This window comes from Chrysemys picta, chromosome 2 (assembly GCF_011386835.1).
Source record: "Chrysemys picta bellii isolate R12L10 chromosome 2, ASM1138683v2, whole genome shotgun sequence".
NCBI lineage: Eukaryota > Metazoa > Chordata > Testudines > Emydidae > Chrysemys > Chrysemys picta.
Genome location: NC_088792.1, coordinates 42052742 through 42066116, shown reverse-complemented (window position 1 = coordinate 42066116; position 13375 = coordinate 42052742). Strand labels below are relative to the sequence as shown.

The window sequence follows — 13375 nt, the reverse complement described above, 5'->3', positions numbered from 1 at the left end:
CCTGTTACTGCGGTGGTTGCTAAAAATTATTATTATACTGCAGCAGTTCAAAATACAAATGGGAACACAGTCTACGATTAATTATATAAAAACCATCTTAAAAAGAGAAATATTATCAGCCAAATGCATGCTACTGGTGCAAACTGTCATTGCTTATAACCAGAGATATGGGACTGGATGAAAGAGTGAAAAGGAACTGTGCTAAGGACAGATCTTGGAATATTCAATAAAACCTTGTGATTCAGCTACTTGTGTGGATGCTATCAACATGAAAGAACACAGTCACACGTGTTAGGACACGTACAGCATACGAGGAGGAAAAAGCTGCTTCTCCAGAAAGAATGAAAGGGAACATCATCTCCCAGTTGAAATGTAGTCCCCAGCTTGAGTAGACATACATGAGCTAGCTCTGCACAAGCTAGTGCACTAAAATTAGCAGTGTGGCTATGTCAGCACAGGCGGCAGCTTGGGCTAGCTACTCACGTAGGTAGCTAGGGGGTCAGGCAGGGTTGTACTCAGGCAGGCTAGCTAATGCCACCACCTATGTAGCCATGGCCACACTGCTCTTTTTAGCACACTAGCTTGATCAAAGCTAGTGCAGGCATATCTACCTGAGCTGGAAATTATACTCCTGGCTGCAGCGTAGACTTGCCCTGAGTGGTTACTCTACCTCTGTAAGGGAGCACTTTTTAGTCAGACATCCTCACAGGTCAGCCAAGGAGAACTGAAGACGTAAGTGCCACTTGTCATTTCAGTTAAGCTGGTGTAAATCAGAACCTTTTCCATTATATACACCGACTGTTTGTATCCACCGGCACACAAAGCGTTATCCACAGCAGCCTCGGAGTTCAAAACAAGACAAAAGTGATCTCCAAATACAGAAAAATACACACAGCCACAGAGGATCCAACAGCATCTGTTCCTTTTTACTGCTGATCTTATACATGAGACCCTCCTCGTTACCTGCCGACAGTGGTTTTTCAGAGATACACAAAAGCCAGTGGTAATAATTGGTCATACTTTGCATTAGTTGGTTTCCACATAAAGTAAGGCTGGTTCAAAGTCAAAGTTGATACACTGCCATTGGCTTGTAGCTAGTACTCAAATGCTTGTTTGAAGCCTGTTCAAACAAGTTCTGAAAGCTGGCACTAGGTTTCCTGGCCAGAAGAAGTCACCCCCTGCCAGGAAGAGCCAGTCAGAAAGCTGATCGGACATGGCATTATTTCAGGTAGACTGACCATCTGAGGCACATCCCATCATAACATTAACACATCACTATGCAAGAACTGGTGTTCTTTCAAGGAGTGAACTTCAGCTCTATACAGAGAGCCAGCACGAGGGCCTTGGCCCTATTTGGTCCCACTTAAGCATGATCAGTTTCAAGCAAGTTGCCTTCCACCTTCAGATTCACAAACTATTCCTCCCTGTTGGACAAAAACCAAGCCTAAAATGGCTGCCTTCCTGGTTACTTCCTCTACCTTCTGAAACAAGAAGTTGTCCCCAGTGCATTCCAAGAACTTACTGGACATTTTGTGTTTTGCCATATTACTTTGCCAACAGATATCTGGGTAGTTAAAGTCCCTCATTACTACAGGTCATGAGTTTTGGATTTCTGTTATCTAGAAATGCTTCATCCACCTCTTCCTCTTGGTTTGGTGGTCTGTAGTAGACCTTTGTTTTTCCTCCACTTTTTTCTTCACTCAGAGACTTTCCACTGGCCTGCCTCTTACCTCCTTCTGAACCTTAGAATGAGCATATATATGCTTGATGCACACACAATATCTCCTCCCTTTTTCCCCTTTCTGTCCTCCTTGAACAAGCTGTACTCCTCCATACCAATATTCCAGTCATGAGATTTCTCCCACCAAGTCTCTGTGATGCCATTTAAGTCATAATGTATCTTATGTACTAATACTTCCACTCCTTCACATTTCTTCCCCAAAATGCAAGGAGTATGGGGAATAAACAGACACCACTCACACCACCTGGTTCCTCCTGTCTGACTTTCTTTGACAGGTACATACAGGCCACATTCCCAGCAAGTTACCAGAGTCATAACACCTATCTGACCAGATCCCCCACAGGTGCAGGCAGAGGAATAGCTAGCTAGCAGTGGCATTAGCAATGTGCAATTTTCTCCCATTGTGGGTTCTCCCTTGTAGAGTACCAGCAAGTTAAGGGGGAGAAAACAAACCCACCTACCCACACTCTCTCCATCTGCTGGTGAGCTCAGCTGGCTAACTCCTTTAGTCTCCCATCTGCCTTCATCTTATCAGTGACTGGCAACATCTGTGCTTTTTAAGGCCTGGGCCCTACACACAGCTGGAATGGGTCACTCACCCCTTCTCACTCAGCCAAGGCTGATCAGTGGCCTATCGAAAAAACTCCACTACTCTCACTTCAAACAGTCCTACTTGAAATCAGATGCTCACCCACCTAACTGCAGGGCAACCTAGCTCAGTCAGTCAGCCAGCAACCAAGCCTAGATTTCACATACACCAAACACAGAAAACCAGCCCAGTGTCCTACCAAACTCAATGGCATGTTCCCAGTCTCTCCCCTGCCCAGGTCTGTATAGCATAGACAATTATTAACTATATAGTTATTTATTCCCCTAAATTAAATCAATAGCAATAAGACAGAAGTACCCCTGAGATACTCACCAGCTGACTAACTCCCTTAGTCTCTCAGGTGCCTTTGTCTTCATACTATTGTATATGTAACCTCTTTCTACCAGATTTGGCTACTGAAAACTGGCAGCCTGTTTGTGAATATTCTTGTGTCTTATCTTCTCCCTAGTAGACACATTTAATTTTGAATCTTTCACGGTGTGTTAGTTGGGTTATTAGAAACCAATAATCCACTCTTCCATAGTAAGGGTGTTATTAAATTGTTAACTCTGCCACCAATTTAAGTGAATTAGATAATGAGAATACATTGATGTTTTTAAGGTTCATGACACTTTGATTAATAAGGCAATACACAATCTAAATGCTTTGTGAAATGGACTGTAAAAACTACTTTATCAAACCACAGGAGCAACCATTTGCCTTGTAATATTAATAATGGTAACTGTGTAAAAGGCTGATCTTTCACTCCTTACTCAGGCAAAATTCCCAAGAAAGTTTAGCTTGAATAAGTAATGTTACAGCAGGTCCTAAATATCCTTTAACTCACTGGCACTTTGAAATTATTTGGTAGTCCTTCTGTTGCATTGAACCAGTGTCATATTTAGTATCAATATTTTTTCTTTATAAAATCCATAAACTAGTCAGAGAACATGGCAAACAATATTCACAGTCTACTAGACTAGTGAAGAGAATATAATAAGGTGATAATACTGAAATGGTATTAGAACAATACACACTCGACAGAATGACAGACAACAACAATTTCACTTTGGCTAAGTGGACTGGAAGAGGCTGAGAAACCCCTTGTTGGTGTCAGAACATAAATGTGTCCTGACAGTAGCTTACAATAGAACTTCTATTCGTTTAGACATAGCAGATACACTAGGTATGTCCTGGAAATACACTTCTCAAGTGTGTCTGCACATATCATTGAGGAGGGAAGTTACAAAACATTAAGACAGCAGCAAAATTAGTCAGCAAAGGTGGCAGCTCTGCTAATCTAAACTGCAGTTTATTATTTGTATTACTAGGTTACGATTCATAACCTTGGTAATCAGCCTCTCTCACCCTCCACCCCACTGATACAATATTTTAACAGAAGAAAGAATGTATTGGACTCTATAGCATAGTTCATTATTATCACGATATAGTTATTTATTCCCTAGCCCTGCAAAACGATCTGCTATTGTAGAAGAAAAAAAATGGAGGAAAAAAGGCTGTGATACAATTTAATTAATTCTAACTTATCCTCGCTGCAAACATCTCCTTTCTCCCTGCTTACTCACAGCTCTTCTAACACCTTCGCCAATTATCCGACCAACCCAACAACGCAGGTCATGTTTGTTACAAAATAGACTTTTCTGTTGAAAAGATAATGATGCTCAAGACAAAGAAAATATTAAGAGGTGCTTTAAAATTGGTGCCACGTAGCGAGTGGTGGCTGGCCAGCTCTTTGCTGCCCCGTCATCATTTCTATTAACCTAAATCTCTGCATTAGTTGAGTTTTGAGAAAGCTGTCTTCCCCTCCACCGGCATGGGCTGATCTTATTTATCTGCTTCTTATTCTAGTTGGTCTTTAAAGCAAGGTTCCTGCTATCAAGAAGGAAAAAGAGTTTGGTGTGAGTCAGTGGGCATGGGAAAGAGATGTCTGACTAATAGCAATGGAATGATGACTTTAATAATGGAGAATCGTAGGGAAGCTTTCCCGGATGTTCTGCTAACAGTGAGATGTATTAGGCTCTGAAATAATCTCTCAAGAGAAGTGGCAGAATCCCCATTGCTTGAGACTGGAAAAACTAGACCAGGCAAAGCACTAGAAAATGTCCTGTAGGGAATAATTCTGCATTTTTTAGGGAAATTGACTAAGTGATCTAATAGGTCTTTTCCATATCTACCTTCTATACCAGGGGTGGCCAAAACTTACTGACCCTCTGAGCCGCATATGACAATCTTCAGATGTTTGAGAGCCGGGGCGTGCCGGCTGGGGATTGGAGCTTCAGCCCCGTGGGAGGTACCTGCCAGGACTCAGGGCTTCAGCCCTGCTCCTGCTGAAGCCCCAGCAGGTGGGCCCCAATGGGCAGAAGCCCTGAGACCCCCCATCCCTGCTGGACAGAAGCCCCTACCCCACCACCCTGCTGCACGAGGTCCCCCACTCCCCCGGTAGGTGGAGAACGGGGGTGGGGTGGGGTGGAGGCAGGGCCGGCTCTAGGCACCAGCAAAACAAGCTGGTGCTTGGGGCGGCACATTTTTAGGGGCGGCATGGCCGGCGCCAGAATGCTGCCCCTAAAAATGTGCCCTGGCCGCCCTAGCTCACCTCCTCTGCTGCCACGGCGCGCAAAACAGCTGATTCGCGCGCCGCTACTCGCCCTCCCTCCCAGGCTCTCAAACCTGGGAGGGAGGGGGAGCAGCGGCACGCGAATCAGCTGTTTCACGCGCCGCGGCAGCTCGGGGTCTCCCCCTCCCTCCCAGGCTCTCAAACCTGGGAGGGGGGGGGGGGGGAGATCCCGAGCGGCCGTTTCGCGTGCCGCTGCTCCCCGTCCCTCCCAGACTTGAGAGCCTGGGAGGGAGGGGGAGAAGCGGCGCCCCGCGCCGCAGCCACTCGGAGTCTCCCCCTCCCTCCCAGGCTCTCAAACCTGGGAGGGAGGGGGAGATCCTGAGCGGCCATTTCGTGCGCCGCTGCTCCCCCTCCGTCCCAGGCTTAAACGGGGGGGGGGGGGGGCGGTCAAAATTGTTTTTGCTTTGGGCGGCAAAAATCCTAGAGCCGGCCCTGGGTGGAAGGGGAGTCTCCAGGGACTGTACTGCAAAGAGGGTTGTTGTGAATTTCCCCCGAGACAGTGAGAATCCACATGGCTGCTTTGGGCTGTGCCTGCTGCATTTCTGCGAAGAGTCTGGATTCCCAGCAGGAATATGGGCAAGGAACAAACCTCAGGGAGAGGTCATGTTCTGTTTTTGGGGTTTGATTGAATACTTTACTTTGGTTGCCTTTTGGACCTTGCTGACAGACTTCTGGGGAGGAGTTCTCCAGAGGTATGCCTAGGAAAGAGACACATGCCACTTGGGGTAGAGGCCATAATATTTGTTTTTAGAAGAACTCCATCATCATGGCCCTTTAGGATAGCCAGCAACACCCCATCAACACTTGCCTTACAACTGAGATTAAAAGCCTGTCACTGGTCTTCCCACATGCCTCCTGTCCCCTCTATTTCTTTGCTCTGGTTGTGACTGTGCTAATAGCAGGTTAAAATTGACTAGACTCCCATTCGCTGAAGCACTCTGAGTCTGCCAGCACTTCCAATTCAATGTGACTCCATTGTTTAGCACACAGAGCTGAGTGGCAGGAAAGCACAACACAGAAACTAGTGGGAAGGAGGAAGAAAGCAACATAAGGAGTTAAGGGGGGGGAGAAAAGAAAAAGAAAAAACAAAACACATAAAGTGGAGAAGAGATAGAAGCAACAAATACATAAACCTCAACAGAACAGAGTACATGCTGAGAAACCACTTACTAGTAATTGAGAGCAGGAAGGAATGAGAAAGCAGACAGAGAGGGAAAGAACACAGAAAATGGAAACAGATAACAAGAACACAAAAGGAGTTCACACAGACTGACCAAATGCTCCACATGTTAACGTTACATGTTTTGTTGCTTCTAAACTTTAAAAAACCTAAGACATTTGGAACACCTAAATTCGGGGGGCGGGAGGGGAGGGAGCGTGTCATTTGTTGTTATAGTTCTCTTGGCATCCAGCCATTAAGGTCATGAGGCAGCGTGCCTCAGTTTCCTCATTCACACACAGCAAAGCAGGTTTTGTTTTTTTTATGGTTTCTCTGCTGTGATAAGCTTTAAACCTATTTACAGGTATTTAATTGAAAAATAGCATTATCATAAGGTTTAACATCCATGTCAAAATTCTTATCCCCAAAACTTAATATTAGTACCAAAATTTTTATCATAGATGTGCGTTTACAAGTATCTTTAGGATACCACACCCAGGGCTGGTGTGCCACCCCCCCACCCAGCTAACCCCGCCCCCTACCCCCCCGTGGCAGCTAACCACGCCCACCCCCCCACCAGAGGAGCCCCCCCACAGCAGATAACCCCGCCCCCCACCCTCTCCGCCTGGGGAGTACCCCCCCACAGCTAACCCTGCCCGGGGAGCCCCCCTCCAGAGCAGCTAACCCCGCCTGCCACCCCTCCCACCCAGGGAGCCCCCCCCCACAGAAGCTAACCCCGCCCAGGGAGCCCGCCCCAGCTCACCTTCGCTCCGCCTCCTCCGCTGAGCATGCTGGTGCCGCTCTAATTCTCCTTCCCTCCCAGGCTTGCGGCGCAGATTGGAGGAGAATTAGAGCAGGGGCTGCATGCTCAGTGGAGGAGGCAGAGTGGAGGTGATCTGGGGTGGGGAGCGGTTCCCCTGTGCGCCCCCCACCCCCGTTACTGCGGGCGGCCCTCCCAGCGCCCCCCCACCCCAGCTCACCTCCACTCCACCTCCTCGCCTGAGCGGGCTTTCAGGCGCCCTAGGTGGCCGCCTAGTTCACCTAGTGGTTGCACCGGCCCTGACCACACCCTCTGTTCAGATAGTGTAGTTTGAGATTAGTTTGTTCATTACCCATGGTGTCCTTTGACTCTCTCTCTCCCATGTAATCAGTCACTGGCTTTTCTTTCCCTCCAGTGTTGCCTCTGTGTGGGCTCTTAATTTAATCATGTTTCTGGAATTTTGGTGCCTCAGGGTCTGGCAAGATAGGTGTTCAGGGGGATCCTGCACACTGGCTGGCCCTTTGGGGAACGGTCTCCCAACCCCAGAACTGTACGTATGTAGAAAATCCAGCTTCCCTTTTGGGGTTACCCTGTGTGTTCCCCTTTCACTGCCCTCTAGAGGGTGGTGATCTGTGCTCTCTGGGCTGGGTGTGTTTACCCTTTGATCAGATTCACCCTTTCCCAGCAGCTTTCCCATAACTGCTCTCTGTATCTCACCAGCCTGGGGGAAAGCACACCTCCCCCCGCCCCCCATGAGTTGGGTCGTCTGTATTCTGGCAGACTACTGCCTGGCAATTTCCTGATCTCAACTCCTCTGCTGTTAAAGGCGCTGGAGCTGCATATTGATGTAAAGAGACACTGTTACTTTCCAAAAACTTATCAGGAATAGCAGCCTGAAAAATTGGGACCTGGATTGGAGTACCCTCCATCACCCCTTTCTCTGTCCCCAAGAAGTCAGCTGTGTGACTGCTCCCCTCTGGGAGCTCAGTTACACAGTTCCTTCTCAAAACCTGGGTCAGAGGCAGAGTGCCAGGGTGCACAGATGCTGATCCAGCCATCCTCCTAGTGTCCTGGGCATCCTGCCCTAAGTGACTAGTGAGGAGACATTCCTGTACCCCCACTATTCCTTCCCCAGTTTCCTCCTCCACCCCCCCCCCAAGACACATTTCTCTGTGTTCTCTAGGAAGGGTTCTGTCTTTTGTTCAGCTGCAAAACTCTGCCAGCTAACAACTGGGACAGTTTCCTTAATTTCAGACAACACCTCTCCTGTCCCTGCGCCTGAGCGCATGTTGCCTTCTGCTGGGAAGGAGCTAGTCTCAGCCCCTCCCATACTTGGAAGCACACTGCTTCCCTGTGTTACAGTGTCATAGGAAACCTCATCCACCTCAGTGGTTTCTGAGATCCCCTGCCCCTTCTCTTGGCTCTCCTCTGGGACACATTGCTCTATGCTCGCTAGAGCCTGTTTTCCTTCTCGTTCAGCTGCGACCTGTTGGCAGCTAACAACCTAGACAATTCTCTCCTTGGCAGGCATTACACCCCCATTCCTTTCTCCCTGGCTGCCTCTTTTTCTTTTATCTCCAGTTCTTTCAGTTGTAGTAATCTCTGGTGCTCCCTCGCCTTTTCTGCAGACTGAAACCTAAAAAGCTCCAACTTTGCAATTGCTTCACTGCTTTCACTCATTTTCCTGCTTTCCTGTTTTTACTTCCCTTTCCCGAAATAAGCAAACAGGAAATAACAAAACTATGACCTCCTCCTGACTGTTCTTAGCCACTGCACTTCTGACTTGCTTAAAATCACAAATATCAGTGCTTAAAGTGTGATCTTCACTTGTAGTAACAAGCCGTACAGCAACAAAAGATCGCTGCACCACTGTGACGTTCCCCTCTCGTGTTATCTAGGCCTCTCCAATCCTTGACTCTGGGAGCCAGCCTTACTCTGCTCTGCTGTGAGAACTCCCACAGCCTCTGGTATGTTAGCTGCTCCCAGCTACTTGCAAGCTAATGACACTAGCCAATATCTCCGGTCCCAGACACAACCCTGGGAACCTCGGTCTTGCAGTGTCCAGTATGCCCGCTGTACACTGCAAGCTTATATAAAAGTTAGTCAATTTAACAAAGAAATGTATATGTACCAGGCTTGTTCTCTCAATACAAACCAAACACACTGCTTCAGGTAGAGTAAACAAACAGATTTATTAACTATAAAGGTAGATTTAAGTGATTATAAGTCAAAGCATAACAAATCAGGTTTGGTCAAATGAAATAAAAGCAAAATGCATTCTAAGCTGATCTTAACACTTGCAATGTCCTTAAAACTTAGATGCTTCTCACTACAGGCTGGCTTTTCAGTCAGGCTCTCCCAGGGGTGAAAGTAACTTACAGGACTTACCGGTACTGCCGGAGTCCTGAGCGGGCGTGGCCTCATCTGGAAGAGGCATGGCCTCAACCGGAAGAGGCAGGGCCTCTCAAGATTTAGAGGCCCTGGGGCACCAGCTGTGGCTGGGAGCCCCAGGGCCTTTAAATCAACCCGGGGCTCCCAGCTGCAGAGATGGTTGAGAGCCCCCGGGGCTCCAGCCGTCGCGGAGCTCTGGGCCCTTTAAATCCCCCCCACAGCTCCAGCTGCCAGAGCTGCAGGGAGGATTTAAAGGGCTCGAGGCTCCCCACAGCGGCGGGAGCTCCGGGCCCTTTAAATCCCGGCCCCAGCCCGGCAGCTGGGCTTGGGTGTGGATTTAAAGGGCCCGGAGCTCCCGCCACTGCGGGGAGCCCCGAGCCCTTTAAATCCTGACCCCAGCCCAGCCGCCAGAGCTGCGGGTGGGATTTAAAGGGCTCTGGGCTCTGCGCCGCATCCCTGCCGCGGTGTACCGGCTCTTGCCGGTACGCTGTACCGGACCGGCTTACTTTCACCTCTGGGCTCTCCCTTTTGAATGGCGTTTCAGTTGCTTGGTGGTCGTGGTGTCTGTAGATGTAGGTGGAAGCGAGAGAGAGCATGGCAAAATGTCTCTCCCTTTTATCATGTCCTTTCTTCCCTCATGGCTTTGCCCCCTCTCCCCTTCACAGTAGGGTGAGTAATACCTCATCGCAGTCCCAAACTGCCCAAAGGAAGGGGGTGACTCCCTCAAGGGTCTAAGGGATTCTTTTGTTGCTGCCTAAGCCAGTGTCCATTGTTCCTGTGAGGCTGGGCTGGGTTTGTCCCATCCATGCCCTGATGAAGTGTGAACTGCCTCTCTGTTCTTGGAGAGTTTTTGCATGGGCTTGCTTTAAGCCATGAAGACACATTTTCAGCCTCATAACTATATACATGAAATTATAACCTATAACATTGCTGTAACAATTACTATAACATCACTATAACAACCATGCTCAGTGCATTATGAGCCTTCCAAAGACACCCAACATGACAAACTTTGCATTGGATACCTCACAATTATTTTATAAAGATGAACATGGGGGTGTAGGGTGTTCCCCTGAGGTACAGAGCGTAACAGTAAGAAATATTGAATTGTCCACATTTACACAGAATGAATAGTAGGACTATCTCCATTTGTATTGACTGGAGGGAAAGCATTTGTAGTTTGAACCAAAAATTTCAGTTAGACTCTTTGGGTGAAATCCTGGCCCTACTGAAGTCAATGGGAATTTTGCCACTAACTTGAATGGGGCCAAAATTTCACACTTCAAGCTTAAAAACCAATTGCTAAACTCTCTCTAAATCATTGTGTGGCTCTTTGGTCACTGTACCTGTTGATATATATATATGCTAATTAGAACAGCTGTAATGTTAATATGGCTAACTTAAGTAAAATAAATAGTGGGGAAAAAATTCCAGATAGCAGCAGCTTTTGAAGGACTAATAATATATCAAGTCTTCTACTCTTACCCATGGTGAGTAGTACCTTATGCTGTGAGCAATCTGGAATAACATCGAGTGGCAAAATATGGTTCTTGGTTATAAACATTCAAGCCCTGCACTTATAAAAAGACTTTTTTCCCCACAGCTTATTTTATTGACTATACCCTTATTAAACATTGTGATATAAATTAATGGGCATGATAACAAGGATCCAGAAAATGATTCAGAAAGAGCATGGCACTTGGGACTAAACCATGAGACTACGGATGGAAGAAGATGCTACTCAGTGTGAGTAAGGGATTTCAGAATCTGGCTCTAAGCTCATGTATTTTAAAGGAGAAATCCACATTATGAACAAAGTGTGTGAAGATGAATTTAAAAAAAAATTAAATGACAGACACACCCACATTTTTGAAGAAAAGGAAAAAAAATGCTCAGAGCAAATTATAAAGCACTCTTTGCTTTGCTACACAAAACCAGCCACAGATTGACATTTGATGATACCCAGTATGGAGTAGTCCTTTTATTACACTGCAAGCCAATTTTCTTGTTCTAATCTGCTTTAAACATCTCTTTTGATCAAGGCTTTATAAAAGCAAATGGTAACTATAGTGAATTCTTGCTGTATAGAGCATTAATACCACAATCATAAATAATATGAATACTAAATAAGAAATAAATAGCCTGTACCTGTTCTCGGTTTGAGTAGCAAGCTGGACAGATGTTAAAGGGGACCTGAGTTTTCTCAGCCCTTTAGGTGTGACATCAGTAGCTGATTTGGTCCCCTTCTCCCAGCTCCTAGTAAGCAAGAAGGAAAATAAAGTTGTCAAACACTGTAATGAAACGTTACCATGCGTGAACCGTTCCCTCTCCATGAATCATTAATACACTGCAAAGCCTGAGAGCCAAAATAGATCAGGAAAAGCCGAGCGAACGCTGTTCTGCTGTTGTTGTGTCTAGTGCATAAAGGGGATTATAAAGTCACACTCCTTATTTTCCAGCTGCATTTCAGAGGCTAGAGTATCTGATCTCTGGAATCCCACCTCCTCCAGGCATGGAGCCCACCTTCCAGCCAGGTATCAATATCAGCCAAGCTGCTGCCTGCTTCCAGCCAAACCAAAACTCTGCCCCACCTACACTTCGGAGCTGGCTTTGAACGCCCGGATTCTTTTGGATTCACCCCGCTGCAAGTCTCTCTACCTGGTGCTGAGGGACCCGTCTGCTGTGAGCCAAAGGAGGCACACGAAGAGAAGCAGGCTGCTGAGCATAGCGATTAAGGCAATGACTGCCCGCATCTTGTGACTGCTCGGAGCAGCTGCACGGCCAGTCTGAGCGGGAGCAGCGCCCGCTGCAGTTAAGCCGACCCCATAGTATTTAAGGGAGGCAGAAGAGGGAGGCGGTGATAGCAACCACAGGGTCTCTCTGCTCCGCCCCACCCAGTTCCGGCGTGTGGGGCCCAGTGCTGCCACCTTCCCCCAGCCACTGACATCAGCCCACCAGCCTGAAGCATCCTCCTTTCTCTCCCGAAGTCACCAGGGGCTGCACAGCAGAAGAGCTGGGTGTCACAGCGAGTGATTGCATCCTGTCCCTGCTCTGCTTCAACTCCCCTGGGCAAGCATCAGCCCCCCTCGGGAGGGGCTGTATCTCCCAGGCACCTGCCAGCATGGGGCGCTGTGGTCGGGGGGTGCCAGATAGCCACAGCAAAATGCCAGGCATCTGGGATGTCAGGGCGCCTTCCCACAGGGCATTGGCAGGGTAGGAGAGCTGCCCCTGGCAACCCGAGTGTGGGCTTGCATGTCTCCCTGCCCTCTTCCAGCATTGCGAGGGGGGCAAGGAGAACGGAAACTTGCACCTAAAGGTGTTTCATGTCAGGTGCTGGGTAACAACATGAAAGGACTCTAAATGCCTGGCCTCCTCGCAGGTGCCCCTCTGCAAGTGGCCCCTCCCCGCAGTTTCTCTCTTCATTCTTTAAACAAATTCAGTGCTGCCTTCAGATAGGGTGACCAGATGTCCCGATTTTACAGGGACAGTCCCGATTTTGGGGGATTCTATTACCCCCCCCCACACCCCCTGTCTTGATTATTTACACTTGCTGTTTGGTCACCCTACCTTCAGAGTATATAAACAGCCCTTTCTGCAGGGTTAATTTATTACCAAAATGCTCACTACCATAGACCAGAATCCCCCAGCACACTTCAAATGGTATATTCATCCCACCAGTCCAACACCAAGCACAACGCTAGCATCTCTCACCACGCCTCTCCCTAGATCCCCTAGCTGGGGTATTTCTCTGCCCTGCTTCCTTCTGGGGTAGGATTCCAGCTCTTGCCTGAAGACAACAGCCAGCTCACCCCTCCATTTTTCTTCCTCCACTGATCTCAGCCCTCTCTGGCCTGCCAAAGGTTGTAGGTGACCCCCAACTGCCTTCCACTTTCACCAGTCTGAACTGGCTCCACTGCCCAACCAGGGAATTCTCACCCCTCCCTCCTTCAGGGGCATCCCTTCCCTGTAGCTCTTCATCTCAGCTATCTTTACTCTCATTTGTAATCCCCAGAGTCAGCCCCACCCTCCTAATTGCACCAAACAAGGGCGCTCCTGGAGTGGAAAAGGAGAACTGAGCCCAATTTCATGTACTGGGCCAG

At 48.0% G+C, this 13375-nt stretch overlaps 1 protein-coding gene across 1 annotated transcript in view; it reads right to left on the bottom strand.

The window, feature by feature from the left end:
* The window catches only part of ST8SIA6 (ST8 alpha-N-acetyl-neuraminide alpha-2,8-sialyltransferase 6), a 50920-nt gene extending 38668 nt beyond the window's left edge, over positions 1–12252 (bottom strand). The window contains exons 1-2 of the mRNA XM_065583010.1: positions 11934–12252; positions 11424–11531 (exon numbers count right to left, since the gene is read on the bottom strand). Coding sequence (XP_065439082.1) covers positions 11424–11531; positions 11934–12028 — 203 coding nt within the window. The 5' untranslated portion in view covers positions 12029–12252. The remainder of the gene's footprint in view (positions 1–11423; positions 11532–11933) is intronic.
* Between the last annotated feature and the right edge of the window lie 1123 nt (positions 12253–13375).